The sequence below is a fragment of the Ranitomeya imitator genome, chromosome 2, assembly GCF_032444005.1.
Source record: "Ranitomeya imitator isolate aRanImi1 chromosome 2, aRanImi1.pri, whole genome shotgun sequence".
NCBI classification, from domain to species: domain Eukaryota; kingdom Metazoa; phylum Chordata; class Amphibia; order Anura; family Dendrobatidae; genus Ranitomeya; species Ranitomeya imitator.
The window spans coordinates 535100391-535121388 of NC_091283.1; the positions used below are offsets into that span (position 1 = coordinate 535100391).

Below are 20998 nucleotides of genomic sequence, written 5' to 3' on the forward strand. Positions count from 1 at the left end.
TCATGGTTAGTGGTTGGGTGAAGCCATTTATTGTCAAGCTACTGTTTTCTTTTTAAATCATAATGTCAACCCAAAACATCTAAATTACCCGGATCAAAAGTTTACATATCCCCATTTCTTAATACAGTGTATTGCCCCCTCTACCAGACAGCTTGAAGTCTTGTGGTAGTTGGAGATGAGGTTCTTTATTTTCTCAGATGGTAAAGCTGCCCATTCTTCTTGGCAAAAAGCCTCCAGTTCCTGTAAATTATTGGGTTGTCTAGCCTGAAGTGCACGCTTGAGATCTCCCCAGTGGCTCAATGACATTGAGATCAAGACTCAGATGGCCACTCCAGAACCTTCATTTTGTTCAGCTGTAGCGAATGAGAGGTAAACTTGGCCTGGTTTTGGATCCTTATGTTGGACGGCCAAGTATGGCCCATGCGCAGCTTCCAGGCTGATTGTAAATGTGCCTCCAGTATTTGCCGATATATGCTGCATTCATCTTTCCTTCAACTTTGACCCAAGTTTCCTGTGCCTTTGTAGCTCACATTCCCAAAACATCAGTAATCCACCTCCATGCTTTACAGTAGGAATGGTGTTCCTTTCATCATAGGCCTTGACCCCCCTCCAAATTTAACATTTATGGTTGTGGCCAAAAAGTTCAATTTGGTCTCATCACTCCAAATTACCTTGTTCCAGAAGTTGAGGCTTGTCTGTGCCGTTTTGTGTATTGTAGGCGAGATACTTTGTGGCATTTGCACAATAATGGCTTTCTTCTAGCAACTCAACCATGCAGCCCATTTTTATTCAAGTGCCTCCTTATTGTGCATCTTGAAACAGCCACACGGCTAGTTTTCAGAGAGTCCAGTATTTCAGCTGATGTTATTTGAGGGTTTTTCTTTGCATCCTGAACAGTTTTCCTGGCAGCTGTGGACAAAATTTGTTGGTCTACCTGGTCATGGTTTTGTTTTCACAGAGCCCCTGATTTTTGTTATAGGCAACTTTCACACTAGTGTCGGAATCTCCCCATTGCAATGCGTCGGGCCGAGATTCCGATGCTAGCGTTTGATGCGCCGCACAACGGGTGCAGCGGATGCATTTCTACGGTGCATCCGCTGCCCCATTGTGAGGTGTGGGGAGGTGGGGGCAGAGTTCCTGCCGCGCATGCGCGGTCGGAAAAAGCGGTCCGTCGGCAGCAAAAAAGCATTACATTTAACGTTTTGCTCCCGGCGGTCCGCCACAACACAGCGCAACCGTCGCACGATGGTTGCGATGTGTCGCAATGCGTCGCTAATGTTAATCTATGGGGCAAAAACGCATCCGGCAAACAACTTTGCAGGATGCGTTTTGCCATAAACGACGCATTGCAAAAAACGCTAGTGTGAAAGTAGCCTTAATCACAGTTTGAACGCTGCCGACTGACATCAATTCCTTGGATATCTTTTTGCATCACTTTCCTATTTTACACAGTTCAACTACCTTTTCCCATAGATCCATTGACAATTTTTTGTCTGTCTGGATCCCAGAAACTCACTCAGCTTTTATGCACACCACCGATTACAAGCAAACCAGTCACTGGTGAGGATGTTACCTTTAGTAGCCATTCAAACCCATTAGTGTCAACTTCTGTGCGTGTTATCAGGCCAAAATCACCAGGGTATGTGAACTTTTGATCAGAGTCATTTGGATGTTTTTGGTTGTCATTAGGATTTAAAAAGACAGTACTTTGACAAATGGCTTCACCCAACCACTAACCACGAGTGGAAAAAAGGTTTTGGTGTTAATTCATATTCTCTGAGAAAAAGGACAAGAAAGAAAAGTCTGCTGAGGTATGTAAATTTTTGAGCACAACTGTAGTTGACTATAAGTTAAAGTTTGGGACTAGCCCATAGTGGGATGGGTTAGTGTTAAGGAAAGTGACAGTTCCTGCTAGGAAGAGGGATTTGGAGTGAAGTGAGCTGTGCTACAGTGAAAGTTATCCCGAGGAAAGTGACCAATTAATGGCCTTCCAGAGGCAGGTCCTAGAGCTGGCAACACAAGGTAATAGGACTTAGCAGCACTGAGTGACTTAGACTAGTGAAGGATCCAGAGCTGTAGCTCTCAGGCACCAGTAGTGGAAGAAATGGGACAACTGCTGGACAAGTAGAAGAGACTTGTGAATCAGGACTGTAGAGCTAAAGTTGGGCTGTGGTAAAGCAGGGAGAAAGGATGTGGTGTGGAAAATCATTCATACTGTATAGGAAGTGTCCATAAGACTTTGTACCCACAATCTCTCACCAAGTTACTGTGCAATAAAGAATTTTGGAAAGGTGGTGTGACCTGTGCAACATCTGGTCCTGGCAAGCCCACAACCCCAGCTACATGCAGCATGATTGGGCATAATGCCCTCACAGCACAGGTCCACACTCATGTAACGTGCTGAAGATAGGTTTCTCATCCACAGCTACCTCCCCACATCATGTTACATTAATATGTCATCCAACAGTGGGTAGCATCTAAATTGGCAACTGCCATTTGGGAGAAGTGCCCTGTGTAATTGCTGAAAACTCAGCTCTTAAAGATCAGCGACTGAAGAATAAAAAAAAAAAAAAAAAAAAAAAAAGGGAACAATTTGGAGAGAATACTCACTGGATGGACTTGCATTGTGTACCCCTGGTAAGAAAATGGCCCCACTAAAAGCCAAAATCCCATAGGTTATTCTTGCTAGCAAATGATACCAGGGTGCAGGATTTTAATACATCTAGCAGAACGGTCTCCAAGTAGTGACTCCGCTCTATTGAGCGACTGCAGAGCAGTGAACTTCCCAAGTAGGGTAATTAAGGCTATGATCACTTGTGTTATTGCTGTGGTTTTTATGCAGGTTAAATGCTGCTTTTTACAGTAGCAGAATAAGCTATGAGATTTAACCCCTTAGTGACAGGGCCAATTTGGTACTTAATGACCAGGCCAATTTTTGCAATTCTGACCACTGTCACTTTAGGAGGTTATAACTCTGGAACGCTTCAACGGATCCCGCTGATTCTGAGACTTTTTTCGTGACATATTGTACTTCACGTTAGTGGTAACATTTCTTTGATATTACTTGCGATTATTTATGAAAAAAACGGAAATATGGCGAAAATTTTTAAAATTTTGCCATTTTCAAACTTTGTATTTTTATGCCCTTAAATCAGAGAGATCTGTCACGAAAAATAGTTAATAAACAACATTTCCCACATGTCTACTTTACATCAGCACAATTTTGGAAAAAAATTTTTTTTGTTAGGGAGTTATAAGGGTTAAAAGTTGACCAGCAATTTCTCATTTTTACAACACCATTTTTTTTTTTTAGGGACCACATCACATTTGAAGTCATTTTGAGGGGTCTATATGATAGAAAATAATGAAGTGTGACACCATTCTAAAAACTACACCCCTCAAGGTTCTCAAAACCACATTCAAGAAGTTTATTAACCCTTTACGTGCTTCACAGGAACTGAAACAATGTGGAAGGAAAAAATGAACATTTAACTTTTTTTTGCAAACATCTTAATTCAGAACCATTTTTTTTATTTTCACAAGTGTAAAAACAGAAATGTAACCATAAATTTTGTTATGCAATTTCTCCTGAATACGCCAATACCCCATATGTGTGGGTAAACCACTGTTTGGGCGCACCGCAGAACTTGGAAGTGGAGGAGTGCCGTTTGACTTTTTCAATGCAGAATTGGCTGGAATTGAGATCGGACGCCATGTCACGTTTAGAGAGCCCCTGATGTACCTAAACTGTAGTAACCCCCCACAAGTGACCCCATTTTGGAAACTAGACCCCCCAAGGAACTTATCTAGATGTGTGGTGAGAACTTTGAATGCCCAAGTGCTTCACAGAAGTTTAGAATGCAGAGTCGTGAAAATAAAAAAAATATTTTTTTCACAAAAAAGATATTGTAGCCCCCCAAGTTTTTATTTTCACAAGGGTAACAAGAGAAATTGGACCCCAGACGTTGTTTTCCAATTTATCCCAAGTACGCTGATGCCCCATATGTGGGGGTAACCCACTGTTTGGGCGCACGGCAGAGCTCAGAAGGGAGGGAGCACCATTTGACTTTGAGCGCAAAATTGGCTGTCGTGTTTGGAGATCCCCTGATGTACCTAAACAGTGGAAACCCCCCCCCCAATTCTAGCTCCAACCCTAGCCCCAACACACCCCTAACCCTAATCCCAACCTGATCCATAATCCTAATCACTAACCCTAACCATAATCACAACCCTTACCCCAAAACAACCCTAATGTCAACCCTAACCATAACCCTAATCAAAACCCTAAATCCAACACACCCCTAATCCTAATCTCAACCCTAACCTCAAACCTAACCCTAATCCCAAGCGTAACCCTAATGCCAACCCTAACCCCAATACCAACCCTAATCCAAACCCTAATCCCAGCTCTAACCCCAACTTTAGCCCCAACCCTAACCCTAGCCCTAAGGCTACTTTCACACTTGCGTCGTTTGGCATTCCGTCGCAATCCGTCGTTTTGGACAAGAAACGGATCCTGCAAATGTGCCCGCAGGATGCGTTTTTTGCCCATAGACTTGTATTGCCAACGGATCGTGACGGATGGCCACACGTCGCGTCCGTCGTGCACTGGATCAGTTGTGTTTTGGCGGAGCGTCGGCTCAAAAAAACGTTCAATGAAACGGCCCCGTACCGACGTAAGTGTGAAAGAAGCCTAACCCTAAATTTAGCCCCAACCCTAACCCTAATTTTAGCCCCAACTGCTGTTCTCCTGCCGGCCGGCAGATGGAGACAGATGGCGGGCGCACTGGGCATGCGCCCGCCATTTTCTTCTGCCGGAAGCCAGGAGGAGCAGCAAGAGGATCCAGGGACCTAGGTGAGTATGCTAGGGTCCCCGAATCCCCCTGTCCTCTGATGTGCAATCACATCAGAGGACAAAGAATTACACTTTCCTTTTTTTTTTGCGGTCGCCGGTAAACATTTAATTACCGGCGATCGCAAAACATTGGTCGGTAATACCGACCCCGATCATGCTCTTTGGGGTCTCGGCTACCCCCGGCAGCCGAGACCCCAAAGATTCTCCCGGTGCCGGCCGGCATTTTGAAGATGGCGGCGCCCACCGGGAGACACGAGGAGCATCGGGGGAGCTAGGTGAGTATTGGGGGGCCACCTGGGACCCCTTTTCTCTGTCCTCCGATGTGCGATCACATCGGAGGACAGAGAAATTAGAAAGATCGCGGTTTTTTTTTTTGCGATCGCCGGTAAACGGTTAATTACCGGCGATCGCAAATGCGGGGTGGGTTAAAAAACCCCCGAATCATGTTCTCTGGGGTCTCGGCTACCCCCGGCAGCCGAGACCCCGGAGAAAATCGGCCTCTGGGGGGCGCTATTGACTTTTTCCATTCCTTTTTTTTAATTAACGGCGCTGTGGTTTAAGTACCCTTAGCGGCCGCCGTTAAAAGGCATATCGGCAGTCGCTAAGGGGTTAAGAACCTCATGCTTAACTTTCAAATTTAGTAAAACAAACGTTTAAACCTGAAGCATGTCTGCATTTTGGTTAATGAAACATTGAAAATATACTGTAGACATTTGCACCAAAAAAGATTTATAAAGTGTCAAGAAAGATGAAAAATGGGTGTTTGTTTTTCCTGCTAAGAGCAGGTTCTGGCTACAGAAAAACCACAGCACAAACTATGCAAGTAAACAGCCTTAGTCAAATACAGGTTGCAGGCAATTGCCATTAAGGATTTATGGATCATCACAGCAATGGACCTTATAAGGGTTACAACCTTTAGTATATATAAATGTTATGTTTTAGGTGGAGAACAGTTACTATGAACAAGCCTCAGAATGTTTGAGCCAAGACCAAATAAGCCATAAATGAACAGTAATATAATGTATATTGTGGCCAAATACTGCAGGCTGTGCGCCATTTATGGTGACTGGGATAACCAAGGCTGGGAAGGATAAAGCGGTGGTCATGTGGTAGACTTCTGGAATCTGGGCAGTGCCAAGACTACAGCTGCGGCCAGTTCTAAACTTTGAGACAATAGCACTATATCGGTCCTGTGGAAGCACAACCTATTCAGGAGAGGTTACAGGATGAGCTATAGCATCTATGGACTAAAGTGGGGTGAAGGATCAGAGTTACAGCAGAAAACCAAGAAGCTCCTGGGAACTCAAGTTGGGAAGCCTTTTCCTGATCAACCAGTTTCATACATCCAGCTTGTAAAAAGAAACAAATCCTCAGAAACCAGTTGCATTTCCTGCAGGAAGTCCTGTACACAATCAACTAGTGAACATTATTCATTTTTTGCAAATCGTCCTGCTGCACCAGGAAAAAGTGGGATTCAATACTACAGCAAAATTACGTCGCGCTTAGATTTCAGGTTACCCAAGTTATGCCTTGTGCATGCCCAGATACCAAGCACATGACCTGTGGCTGTACCACACCAGGTGGCTCCTATATTACAAGTCTAAGCCAATCTCTACACTGCCATGTCTGTCACTGTCCAAACCTGCTGTAAAGACTCATCCATTCTACAGCCAAACTTACACAAGCCTTTTGCTATAATGGCACACTTATTACAGACTTCAATTCAATGAGATTTTGCCATTGTAAAGATCATGGATCTGATCCACATGGTGCAGACTTCTCACTGAATAAATCTCATGTCATCATCCAGTCTAAAATTACCTTTATGTTTGCTGCCAAGATGAGAGTTTGCCAAGGTAATTGGTTTTGGTTGCCATGGAAACAAGGTTATTTTCCCAGAATGCCCTGCCAATGGAAGCAGTGCATTGGATAATAGGGGCAGAGTTACAGTTATGGGCAGAGCAAAGGAAAAGTAATGGAAACGTTTGTAAAGACGAGTGCTTTGGAGTCTGAAAGGAGTCTCATTTCATGGAGGCAGATCCAAAGTATGCCTCATGGACAGATACTAACCTAAATTTTGTAGCCTTGTCCAAAGATTACACCATGTAACTCTTCCAGGAATCAGTTACACTTCTCACTTCTACTCCATGCATTGTCTTGGGCACCAAGGTACACCAGACGCAAATATTTGTGCCACGCGCAACCTACTGCAGCCTTAAACTCATTGTAAAAGAGTCAAACTGGTCACCAGAGTCAGGACAGTAAAAATTTATAAGAACCCTAAAAGTTTCTTACCTGGACATGCCCTTTAGCAACATCTATATTTTAGTTTTGAAAGAAGTTAAGAAACGTGCACTTGTGAACTGCAAACATCTGCGTACTCAAGGGTGTCTGCAGATGGCACAGAAGCTCGGACAGGTTCTTGATTTGCGTGCAGATGTAAGGTCCTCGCCAGCTTCCTAAAAAACTGCAGGAGAGCAGCCTGGAGATAAAGGAGGATATTCAGATATAGTTCATAGCAGAAAACCTGCAGCACGAGCCGTGCATGAGATCAGGATGTGGGAAGATCACACGCCACAGAACCGCCAACACTTTCCACAAAGAGGTCTTGTCCAATGGCCACCTTTGCTTTTCTGAAGCAAATCATTGCTTTTGAGCAACATTAGACTTCCTAAACCACCATTTTAATACTGAGGAGTGCCTGTAAAATAATTTAGCCGAGTGCTTTTGCAAAGTGTTACATATCTATTAGGGGAGCAACTGACATGTTCCCCACTCAGGAGGAATGGGGTTCTTCACATCTGGAGTGGACAGGCTACATAAGCAAGAATTAAATCACAGAGCAAAACACATTGTTCTAGGCTGATAGAAAAAAAGCGATAGACAGGAGCACCCAGGACAACACATCAGGGGCGTACATTAGTGCAAGTGCACAGGAATAAAGGGTAAGGAGCTCTTTTCCATCACACGTGGAAAGGTGCAGCATCATAAGCCATTAGACTGTAAAGGGCCCTATATTCTGGTACAGGTGCCTTGTCTGTCCCCCAGCGGCACACATCTAGCCTAAATCACAGGGAGAGACACTGATACAGCTACAAACTACATAGGGATGTGAAAATAAAGGAAGATTTCAGACTGAAATGTAGTGCAATGTTAACCAATATGTAAAGTCAATCGCCCAGTCCTACCATGCCATAAGGCACCCACAACCTTTGGTGTAGCTCAGGCACAGCCCTGACAACACTTACAGGACCTTAGCAAAAATGGAACATTCCCTTTCTTGTGTATGCATACTGCCGATTGACATCGATATCCTTATTCACATCCTCCAGTATGACACTTAGCTCACACTGTAAACACTCAAGTATTCCTTTAATACTATCCGTTTGTGACTTTTGCATAATGGTCAGACCTTACCAAGACATCAGCAAACTAGGACAAAAAAGGAGTTTATACAGCATGCCAGGATGTCCAGTCAGCTGGCAACTATCTAGACATACAGAAATTAATGTGCATCCATTTGTTAGGTTGTGCCATCCAAAAAAATAAAAAAATAATAAAGTCCTCAAATCCAGGAATAAGACAGTTAAAGTTAGCCACATCTGCAGGACCTCAGTCAGGTATGGCACATACAACCCGACCCTGACATATGCACAATAGTGATTTACATAATGAAAACGTTATTTCGACCAACAATTCTTTTTAGTGCAATACCAAAAAGATTGTTATAAAGTTATGTTTAATATTCCTATAATTTTAACAACCCATATAATACCATATAATTTGTTATTTGCAACTTGTGCAAGATTTTAATTTCTCCTTTTAACCAATAAAAAATAAAAGCAAGGAACACTCCCATATGCAAGTATGCACAAGAATAAGCAGTTGGGGAAACAGAGGGGACCATGTGCTGGTGGTCTCCATCCCTGGCAGTAAACTTTACAAGTGGAGAACAACCCTTCACACGGGGCCATGTTTGCAGTACAAGCATAACTGGGTAACCTTATTCTAAGTGCAAGGCTGAGGCCCCTTCACTTTCAGGATTAGTGGGCGTTTCAAAGGTCGATCCGCACAGCAATCATAGTGACAGCGATGGATTATCTTTTTATGCTTTCTAGAATGATCACTTGCCACTGACTACTGTGAATAAAGCCACATCAGCTTACAGCAAAGTGTTACACGATTTGCACATCACAATGTATGCCACAAGACACAGCAGGTTACTGCTCAACAGACTAGCTGACCTGCAGGTGCAGAGCAAAACCCAAGCTGGAGCAGATGACAGACCTTTGCTACCAAACCCCAGGGGTTCTTCATACTGACAATACCCTTTGTGTGGGGAGACTGCATAACTCGTGGTAAAATCATGGCAGTCACAAGTTTTTGGCCGATTTGCCCAGAGGATCCTTTAACAGCCTTTGCATAGAAAAAAAATTGATTTCAAGGCAAGGCACCTACACAGTGATGCAAATAGATATTTTAGCAGGTTGCAAAGTCATTTCAATTATTCTGTACACTTGTGAGTGTAGGGTCTTCGCAAGTTAGGAAAAAAGTTCCCAAATTCTTCCTTATTACACAACCTAAGAAATTACAAGGTGACCACTTGATTCAGCAAGTAAAGTCCTAACAGCATATTACACACCTTTAGGAGTCAAGTCAGTGTCAACTTGTGTTCTTACAAACAGAGGGACATTGTCTACAGGAGCAAAGCAGGGAGAAGGCACTGGGGACCAGACTCTTGAGCTACTCCATCACTGGGCAGATTTTAAATGCAAGTGCAGCATTGGAATAAAACATACACAATTGCAGTTCGAGAACCAATGTGATTCATGGGGAATCTGCCATCAACATTATACAATGCTGTAGATAAGCCCTGAAAGGCACTGGCTGTAACTTGTATCGGCCAAACCTGGTGACAGGTTCAGTTTAAGCAACATTAGAAGCCTCAGTCACCCATTACGTACTGCAATCTCCAGATCACCATGTAATGGTTCAATGTGAAGAAAAAAAGCCATTCAATTTAATGATACCATAGAGTGTTAATTGGCCTCAAGGGTTGTGTTCAGCCCCCAGCTCAATGCAGGATTCCCTAAACCATCTCAGACAGATGTCTGTCCAGCCAGTTTAAAAACTTCCATTGAAGGAGAACCCACCACCTCTGGCAGCCTGTTCCACTCATTGATCACCCTGTCAAAAAGTTTTCTAATATCTAATTTGTGTCTCCTCCCTTTCAGTTTTACCAGCCAAGATGTATTATGATGTTCTGCAGTAGAGGTGTGAATGATGAGAATACACGATTGACTTTTCACTTTACAGTATTTGTATTCTGGGGCGATGTGGGGGACATGATGGCTGTCACCACTGGATGGGAGATATATGATTAGAACTGCGCTACCACAGACAAGGATCACCATCACATCCAATTATGGGATGAATAACTGATCAGTGCTTGAGTATATACTAACCGCCAATGAGTGCAGTGGGTGGACAGAGGCAGCGCTGGCTGTGAGCTTAGGCTAAGTTCACATTAGCGTTGTGCGGGGCAGCGTCGGGTGCAGCCGCGGCGACGCATGCGTCATGCGCCCCTATATTTAACATGGGGCGCATGGACATGCGTTGTCTTGCGTTTTGTGACGCATGCGTCATTTTGGCGCAACTGTCAGGGTGCAGAAAACGCTGCATGATGCAGTTTTTCTGCGCCAAAAATCATGCAAAAATGAAAGCATGCGTCAAAAAGCTGCGTTGTGTTGCCGACGCTGCCCCGCACAGCGCTAATGTGAACGTAGCCTTAGGGGGAAAAAAAAAAAAAAAGCACAGGAAGCCATCTGGTCTGCAAGAGGAGTATGAAAACTGGGTGCAGGGTGTGCAGTGAAATTCAGAAGGAACAAAAAAGGTAGAAAATTTATAGGGGTTATGTATATTACAAGGTTAACTTAAAATGGGGGGGGGTTGGATTTCAGGGTCAGACCACCTCAAACCCCTCTTAGGGTATGTTTCCACGGTCAGTAAACACTGTGGGTTGGACGCTGCGTACAGATGTTACAGCATCGTGGAGATGAGTTTTCATGAAATCCCATCTCCACTATGTGTGCAGGGACACCTCCGGCTTCCATGCATAAATGGACATGCAGTGAGTCTTTTCAGACCACAGCATGTCAATTTATCTTGCAGAGATGCTCAAGTCTCCGCAAGATAAATATCACCATCCAGGGTATAGGACGCAGTGATTCCACACGGTTCAATGAACACAGAGGAATCACCTGCGTTCAGAAGCCGGCAGCACATGGACGCAGCGAACATGTGCTGCACCAAAAGCAGCTCCCGGTTCCTGACTGGAAACACCCTTAGTTATCAGGCCAAAATGTTAAAATTTGTTCAGTGTCACTTTGTGGTAATAACTCTGGAACACTTCAACAAATCTCAGTTATTGAGATTTTTTTTGTAGCACATTATAATTTATGATTATGGTAAATTTAGGTCAATGTTTTGTGCTTCTAAAAAAAAAAAAAAAAACACGGGAATTTAACTGAAATTGTAAAAAACTAGCAATTTTCAGGCTTTGAATGATTATTCCTTTAATCCAGATTGTATGGTATGACTAACACATTAATAAATAACATTTCCCTCATGTCTGCTTTACATCAGCACCATTTGTGAAATGTTATTTTATTTTAGCATTTGATGAGGTTTAGAAGTGTAGTGGCAGTTACATTTTGTAAGTTTCATTGAAAAAAAAAAATAATTCTTCTAGGGAACTATCCATGCTTGAAGTGACAATTGGGGTCCTAGATATTGGAAAAAACCCCAACGTGATACCATTTTAAGAACAGCACCCCTGACATTGAAAACTGCTGTCAGGTAGTTTATTTACCCTTCAGGTGATTTTCAGGGATTAATGCAAAGTGACATGACCGGAATGAAAAAGTGTATTTAACACCTAAATGCCGCTACCTTCTGAATGGTTACAACAGCTGTCAGACTAAGGCCGCCATTTGGTTTGCGAATAGCCATGGCAATCAGGACCACACAATCATGATATCAAGGTGCTAATGGGGATAAAGAGAAAGCCCCCACACTCCGTTTATACGATATCCTCACTAATTGACAGCAGCACCTAAGGGGGTAAACCGAGATGGATGTGCCAAAACTGATCGCGGCCAATACAGCAAGTTGTCAGCTATAGTGTACAGCAGACAGCTGCTGGATTGTTACCTGTATGGGGATGCTATTCATTTATATCAGGTCAGCAAAAAGACATATTGGCAGTCATTAAGGGGTTAAGAGGTGTTAGAGGGAATCTGTCAGGTTTTTGCTATGCAATTTGAAAGCATGATTTAGGAACAGAGACCCCAGTTGCAGCAAAGTGTCACTTTCCAGGCTGTGTTTTACCAGAAGACCACCACAGGAATAGGTGTGTCTACTGGTCAATTTGTGTTTAGCCCTGCCCCCACTACAATCTATATTGACAGCCGCTAATCTATATTGTGGGCAGTGTTACACAGGGCTCATCATTCAAGTGCACTGCTACATCTGCAGTAAAGAAGACATGATACAAGTGATTCATTGCTGGAATCAGGTTTGTCCCTGTCCCCACATGCTGCTGTCAGATTACATAGTAAATGTCTATAAACATTTCCTTTAAGTGCTCTGTATAGTGTAATGACAGGGCTCTGAATGGCAACTAGAAAGCTGAAGAAACTTGCTCAGGGCTCTACTAGAAGCAGCTGCAGATAAACCTGACATTGCATCGAGATGAAGGGTGAATGATGGAGAATAGAATGGATGCAGTATTAAGTCTAAAGCAATCAAGCAGAAATGTAATTCTTAGCATGGAGCAATATTTCCTGAAAATGGAGACCCATCAGCAACCTCTATCAGAACACATCTATATCAAAGTCTACGAGGGCAACAGCCGACTCCTCCAGCCTCTGATTAATACCGGAACTAGGTCCCTGTGGATCATACTGAACTACAGCAGGCATCAGGTGTTCTAGGATGATTGAATTAAGACTTTAGGTCACAACCACATGATTCTTGTTACTATATTTGGATACATGAACAAAGCTAGCAGCTCCTCAAAGTACAGTAGCACTCTACTTGGACTTGTTAAAATGGATAATCTCAGACAAAAGCTGATTGGCCTGGGACCTACTCCTGACAAACCACCAGTTTATCCCACAACAGCGACTGAAACCGTCGTATAATGGCAGTTGATGTAGTGGAAGGATTGCCCAATACCACCAGAACATGAGTGGCTCCAGTAAAGAGGACCCCCTATAAGTGATAAGTACATCTTAAGTGGGCATATTACTAGAGGTTTTCTTCATGGGACAACCCATTCAGCCTTTCTGAGGCCAGGATTGGGCTTCAGATATACAAGGATGCATGTGGATGAAGAGTCAGAAGGGAATCCTGTTAAAAAGAAAATAAAAAAGGATCTAATCAGGCACATAATTAGACAGCAACTCTAGGCTTGCTAGTAGATGTCTTAAGTAGAAAACGTATTACTTTGAAGTCAGTGATCAGTTAGCTAAACATTTATACTAAAGAAAGTTGAAACTTTCCCCACTCTTTGCTCCTACCACTGAAGTCATCTGTTGTAGTGGGGTATTCACGTCCATGCTGCTGGCTCATCCATCACTTCCCGCAAGGAGTGACTGTTCCTGTGTTGTCTGAGAGCACTTGGGCTCCCTGCTGAATGGAAGTATTAATATTTATTATGATTTGCTTATATAGTGCACAGCGGTTTACATACCTCACTGTCCCCAATGGAGCTCAGTCTAAATTCCCCATCAGTATGGATGCTGGGTATAATCAGCTCTGTAGGACAGATCCACACTGACCAGATCACACTGTTCCAAGATAGAAATTAGTCAAAACAAAGTCCTCCCACTCAGGATTAGACTTTTCAGATGTGAGGAAGATTAAGATTTTCATTTGTGGCACTTGAAGCAGCAAAAACCCCAGTAATACACAGAAAGCCGTGAACAGGCCAGCAGATCTAATGAGCACCGACTAGAAGCTGAGAAACATGAAACAGGAATCTGGGTTAGTACACCTGCAGGGAGATGGCGGCACGGAGTGCCAGTGCTCAATATAATTGCCCTGCTCTTGTAGAACAAACATGACAGCAGCCAAAGCTTTAGAGGGAAAGTCTTTGTAGTACACAGAGCGAGGAACATTAAAGATGTGTTTTAGGAGCTAGTCAGGCATGGTCCTTCATCAGTGCAGACATTGAGGCTTATCTGTCAATCTGCACAATATATGTGCAGCTCACAAAAAATAAAAAAAAATTAAGAGTTGAGCATCATATCTGCCTTTGGCGTTGGAATACCTCTAACACTTAGGTCAGTTACATAATACGCCACGCATGTTTGATATGGAGGACCCCACCTATCAAGGACAGGGGGTCCCCATTTCCTGGTCTAAAGTACCTCTTTTACATCTCTAAGAAGTCTATAGGGGAGAGGAGCAAGCAGCAGCCTTTCCTTAAATGGTTTAACATAACACTTCAGGCAGGTGCGTACTGCTCTGCAGCCTCCCTGCAAGTTGGGTGGAAGTGCCCCCAATCCACACTTCTAACTAGCAGCATGGTAGCACCACTGGCCTGAACTGTGCGCTCCCCAAGGACCAAGCAGGTGGCAGCTCTGCCTCTGTGTTCAGGGGAGCGCAGGATACTGAGGCTGGGTCCAGTTGGCAGTCTTCAGATCTCAAGGATAAGCGAGAAGAGCAAGGATTCTGCAGCCTCCTCCATTTACAGGAGGATCATCACTGGGTTGTCAGGGGTAGGTTACAGGCAAAATATTCCCATATACAAGATATTTATAGCCTACACTTAAAGTCTAATGTTGTAGAAACCATATAACCGACTCCAATGGAGAGACTGGTAAAATGTGCATGTACCATCGGCTTTGAAGTGGTAAATGATGGTTAGGAACTAACCCCATAGAACAGCCATTTATGACCTCTTGTGTGCCAAAGTATGAGGCTATAGGGGAAGGAACGTTCAAGGCACAAGTATAGCATTGGCAATAGCTCTGGATGCTTTTTACATGGGGAGCCCTTTCATTTTTTGTAATGCTCTTAATCTTCAGAGACCCATAATCTATTTTATATTCTAAAAAAAGACACGAGAATAATAAGTGGATAGTCATCTATTTAAGGTATGGATTCAAACAGATAAAGTGACTAATTAAATAATTAGTAAAGTATTGACAGATTAATAAACGCTAGTAGTGCCCAATGCAGAGAATGAGGTTAGTAACACTGCCAGCACACAGGCATTGTATCATTGGCAGCAATTAGCTACAAAGCAGCTTATTTCATGTCTTGAGAGACTGGCGTAACCCATTTATGTACCTCCTGTGGCTTCACGTCAGGCATTTACACTAGGGTCCATATTACACAGCCCAGCTGGGTGTGGCAGCAGGGATCTAGTATAGAACATTCAGTGACCACAGCATCTTTGCAAAAATTAGAGATTCCCAGTTCTTACATGGGGATGATAATGCCAAATCCTCACATCGAGGGAGACAGATTTGGGGGGCAGCCCTAAGACTATCCGATCAGCTGGGTGTGGACATTATAGGGTCTTCCTTAATGAGGACAGAAGACCAACTATGACCTCTGCTCGGTGCGGCGGTGTTCTGTCCAAGAGCAGACGACAATATGTAGAGAACACAATGGTGTTGATAACGATGAAGACTAATTAAACCCAGGTTGTGACCCCTTTAATATAATTGGTAACTACACCACTTCGCAGACACTAGTTTTAAGTGGCCAAAAAATCTCCCATAAACTATAATGTTCTGCATCTGATTGGGGCAGGATGAAACAGGCATTCAGTACCAGACAGTCTGGTTCACAAAACTGACTAACCAAGGCAATATGATGACCATCAAAAACCCAGGTGAAACCTAGATTAGTAAGTGGGTCCCTAATTGAGGACTCCCCATTTATTTGCTGGATCGGAGTATCTTGCCTTGTAGTATCACCTAGTTTCCTAGAATGCTGCAGGGTATTCCTACCAAATTACTGAAAGCGGCACAGACTGAACAAAGTTCACAGGATTGACAGTTTACAGCTGCTATAAGGCACCAAAGCAAGACCAAGGGGGGTTCTGATCTGGAGACAGGTATAACTGATGTAAACCAGGCCAAGATCATCCTACATGGCCAGGACAATGCAGAGTCCAGGGTGTGGTCCTCAGACAAAGCGCAGCTCGGAGGGGAGAGAAGCCATAAAGTGAGCCTTGTCAGCCTTATGTCCAAGCTCTTCCAGCCCCAATCACTGAGCCACTTCACACTCTCCAACATGCAATTGGACAACTACAAGAGCGTCCTCTGCTGGAAGACAAAGGCCCATACAGGCAGAAATAAATAGCTGTGTATAAGATCACTCATCTATAGTCTACAGAAAAACCAATACCATCCTTCCAAGAAGGACACTCACCCAATAGTTTACTATAACAGCTGTTAACGAGTCATACACACAGCAGGGACCAAGTCAGAAAGTGAAGGGTTAACTCAGGGCTTGGCACGATCTAGTGTGAAGATTTTGACCAGTTCACCCAAGGAGGCATAATAACACCTCTTATTACCCCACTACATGAGCCACACCCGACAGCCACTTTTAAAGGGTCACACCCATGCAGCATCAGCAAGTGGAGGGCTAAGAGGGAACTTTAATGATCATCCGGGAGCAGAAGGCAATAATTTTAATTTAATGGCTTGGAAATAAGTAAAAGTAAAACAGCTGCACTGAGAGCAGAGGAGCCAGCCATGGTCACACCCGTCTCCAGGCAGCAAGTTAGGGGTTAAAGCCAAATGTGTCACCCCGAACAGTGGGGCGGTAGTCCTGGACAGGAGCGATCGGACAGCGGGCACACTCCTGTACCAGGGGCCACATGTCCGCCGGGTGCGGTGCCAGTCACAGCCCGCCTCATTAGCATATGGAGGGGAGATGCACTCACCTGCCGGTCAGTCACCCCCTCGCCCAGCTCCTCCACGGTGCCCGCGCACTCCATGCCCAGGGACACCGGCATAGATGGCAGGCGGTCGCACACCCCTTGCCTGGCCAGGAGGTCGGAGAAGTTCAGCCCGCAGGCTCGGACCCGGAGGAGCAGCTCGCCGGCCTTGGGCTTGGGCTGGCCCTTCTTGGTGTGCAGTTTCACTTTATCATAGCCGCCGTGCGCGGACAGGACCAGGGACTTGTAGGTGACTTCAGGCTGCGGGGGCTCTGCCGGGGGCTCTGCCGGGGCCGCCGCCGCCTCCTCCTCCGCCGCCGCCGGCTTCTCCTCCGGAGCCTCAGCAGCTGGCGCCTCCTGCACCGGCTCCTCGGCCGCCGGGTTCTCCTCAGGCTTCTGGACGGCTTCTTCTCCCGCAGACATGGTCGGTGGCTCGCAGTGTTATCCCGGAGACAGGCACGGCACAATGCTCCAGCGGCGGGGAGTGTCCGGCTCTCAGCTGAGGAGAGGAGGAGCCGGCTCACCGCCTTTATACCGCCCGGATACAAGAGTGCTGCAGTTACCCATAGCAACCAATCACATTGCGGCTCTCATCTGTCCAAGGCAAGTTGACAAATGAAATCCGTGATGTGATAGATCGCTATGGGCAGCTGCGTCCCTTGTTCTCTGCCCTGCACAATGATAAAATATGTTCTTAATTTGCTATTATGGCCTGTGCCAGTGGCGGAACTTGAAACCCATGGGCTCCGATGCGAAAGCTCCAACGGGCCCCAAATATTTTAAATCTTTAATAGCAATAGTCTTTCTCTATAGGCTCCAGGTGAGATTGCAACCCCTGCACCTGCTGTAGTTCCACCCCCGGCTCGTGCTGAGGTCACCAATCCGTGCCCGGCAGACTGGCATGAGGCCATCTACCTTTCTTGAGTTCCCACACCTTTCCTCCATAGTAAATATAGACACAGGGATCACATAAGGCGATGTTCACACAGAGAGGTTTTCAGGATTTTTTTTTCAGCAGATTTGTTTCAAATAAACGCATAAAGAATGGCTCCAAAATTCTCAAAAGACTTTTCTTATTTAATTTTATTTAATTTAAAAAAAAAATGTTCCTCATGGGAACAGTAAGGCTGTAAGCACACGTAGCAGATTTTTTTGCGTTTTTTTCACGGATTTTCACTATAAAAACGCTATAAAACCGCGAAAATAACGCTCACATTAAGCATCCTATTTAATAGAATGCAATCCGCATTTTTTGTGCACATGCTGCGTTGTTTTCCTGAGCGGAATCGCATTCCAGAAAAAAACGGAGCATGTTCATTAAATTTGTGGAATCGCGGGGATTCCGCACACCTAGGAATGCATTGATCTGCTTACTTCCTGCATGGGGCTATGCCCACCATGCGGGAAGTAAGCGGATCATGTGCGGTTGGTACCCAGGGTGGAGGAGAGGAGACTTTCCTCCACGGACTGGGCACCATATAATTGTTAAAAAAAAAAGAATTAAAATAAAAAAATAGTCTTATACTCACCTTCTGCTGGCCCCGGTGTCCTCCCGCCTCTCAGCGGTGCACGCGGCTGTTTCCGTTCCCATGGATGCTTTGTGTGAAGGACCTGCGATGACGTCGCAGTCACGTGACATCATCACAGGTCCTGCACACAAAGCACCTATAGGAACGGAAGCCACCGCGTGCACCGCTGAGGAGATTGGCTGCTTCGGAAGGTGAGAATAACCATTTTTTTTATTATTATTATTTTTAACATTCTATCTTTTTACTGTTGATGCTGCATAGGCAGCATTAATAGTTAAAAAGTTGGTCACACTTGTCAAACACTATGTTTGACAAATGTGACCAACCTGTTAATCGGTTTTCCAAGAGATGCTACAGATCGCTTGGAAAACGCTAGCATTCTGCAAGCTAACTATGCTTGTAAAACGCTAGTTTTCAGCAGGAACATGCATGCCAATTCCGCATGCGATATACCCGTGGCAGGAGTTGCAGAATTGCCGCGAAAATTTCCGCGGCAATTCTGCGACGTGTGCACTTAGCCTAATAGGACACATTCACACATTCAGTATTTGATCAGTATTTTACCTCAGTATTTGATCAGTATTTTACCTCAGTATTTGGTGAGTTTTTACCTTAGTATCTGTAAGCCAAAACCAGGAGAGGAACAATCAGAAGAAAAGTATAATAGAAACATATGCACCACTTCTGCATTTATCACCCACTCCTGATTTTGGCTTACAGATACTGAGGTAAAATACTGACCAAATACTGAATTTGTGACCATGGCCTATTACTGTTCCTATGAGGAGCATTTTTTTTTCCTGTAGTGGCTTTGAAAAACTCCCAGAAATCTGCTCCAAATGTGACATGCCAAGTCAAAAGGCTTCAGAAAACACTTCAGAGTATGGCTGCCGTCACACTATCAGTATTTGGTCAGTATTTTACCTCAGTATTTGTAAGCCAAAACCAGGAGTGGGTGATAAATGCAGAAGTGGTGCATATGTTTCTATTATACTTTTCCTCTAATTGTTCCACTCCTGGTTTTGGCTACAAATACTGATGTAAAATACTGACCGAATACTGCTAGTGTGACGGCAGCCTAAAGATGTAAATAAAAAAATTCTTCAGATCCTCTTCAAAAAGCAATTGGTGAAGATAAGGCCGGCGTCACACTAGGCGTAAGGAAATACTTTCCGTTTTTTTATGGCCGTAATACGCAGTAATTGTCCCAAAACACTGTTCCATATTCAATGCGAGGATGCAATTTTTACGCACAAATTTATCCATGTGTCATCCGTATGGCTTCCGTACGGCGATTTTTTCTCGCAGGCTTGCAAAATGGACATATGGATCCATCGGCTCAAATATTCTTAAAAACATTTATACAGTTATATATACAGTTATATATATATATATATATATATATATTTAATTCAGCGCTAGATAGCAGAAAGCCGGTAATTCAATTGCCGGCTTTTCCTTTCTCCTTCACAAACCCGACAGGATATGAGACATGGTTTACATACAGTAAACCATCTCATATCCCTTCTTTTATTACATATTCCTCTTTTTATTAATGTAGGAAGTGTCTTTGTGTCAAATTTGGGGTCTCTAGCTATTAAATTAAAGGGTTAAATCCCGGAAAAAATTGGCGTGGACTCTCGTGCAATTATCTCCGCCAGAGTGGGAAAGCCAGTGACTGAGGGCAGATATTAATAGCCTAGAGAGGGACCATGGTCATAGGACCCCCCTGGCTAAAAACATCTGCCCCCAGCCACCCCAGAAAAAGGCACATCTGGAAGATGCGTCTATTCTGGCCAGGTTAATAATGGAGAGGCGACAATTATGACACCTATCCATTATTAATCCAATACTACGAAATGGTTAATAAAACACACACATTATTAAAAAGTAATTTGATGAAATAAAGACACAGGGTGTTTTAATATTTTATTATACTCTTAATCCACCTGAAGACCCTTGTCACCTGAAACAAAGTAAAAAATAAAAACAAAGAACAATATTCCATACATTCCGTCGTTACAGTCTTGTCCCACACTGTAAATCCATCTGAAGGGGTTTTGCAGGGGTGCATTCGTGCACTATTATTCGTGTACTTTTGTTCAAAGTACTTTTTTTTCTAAGTAGTTCAGCAGTTATAACATGGCAGAATATATCAAGCATCTCTTTTCTCTTCATTCAGGTAATCTTATCATTCATTCTCTGAACTGGAATACCCTGCATGCCCACTGCTCCAGTCCCTGCCAGCAAGCAGTCTGAATGGTATCTGAGTCATTCTATCTTCGGCATTGAATCCTGCATATATCTACCGTATATACTCGAGTATAAGCCGAGATTTTCAGCCCAAATTTTTGGGCTGAAAGTGCCCCTCTCGGCTTATACTCGAGTCACGGTGGGTGGCAGGGTTGGCGGGTGAGGGGGAGAGGGCGCTGAGGCATACTTACCTAGTCCCGGCGATCCTGACGCTCCCCCTGCTGTCCCACGGTCTTCGGTGCTGCAGTTCTTCTCCTCTTCAGCGGTCACGTGGGACCGCTCATTAGAAAAATGAATATGGACTCCACTCCCATAGGGGTGGAGCCGCATATTCATTTCTCTAATCAGCGGTAACGGTGACCGCTGATAGAGGAAGAGGCTGCGGCACCGAAGACC

General features: G+C 44.2%; 1 protein-coding gene across 1 annotated transcript in view; it reads right to left on the reverse strand.

The window, feature by feature from the left end:
- Positions 1 to 17331, reverse strand: part of VAT1 (vesicle amine transport 1) — a 61036-nt gene extending 43705 nt beyond the window's left edge. The window contains exon 1 of the mRNA XM_069751883.1: positions 16827 to 17331. Coding sequence (XP_069607984.1) covers positions 16827 to 17243 — 417 coding nt within the window. The 5' untranslated portion in view covers positions 17244 to 17331. The remainder of the gene's footprint in view (positions 1 to 16826) is intronic.
- Between the last annotated feature and the right edge of the window lie 3667 nt (positions 17332 to 20998).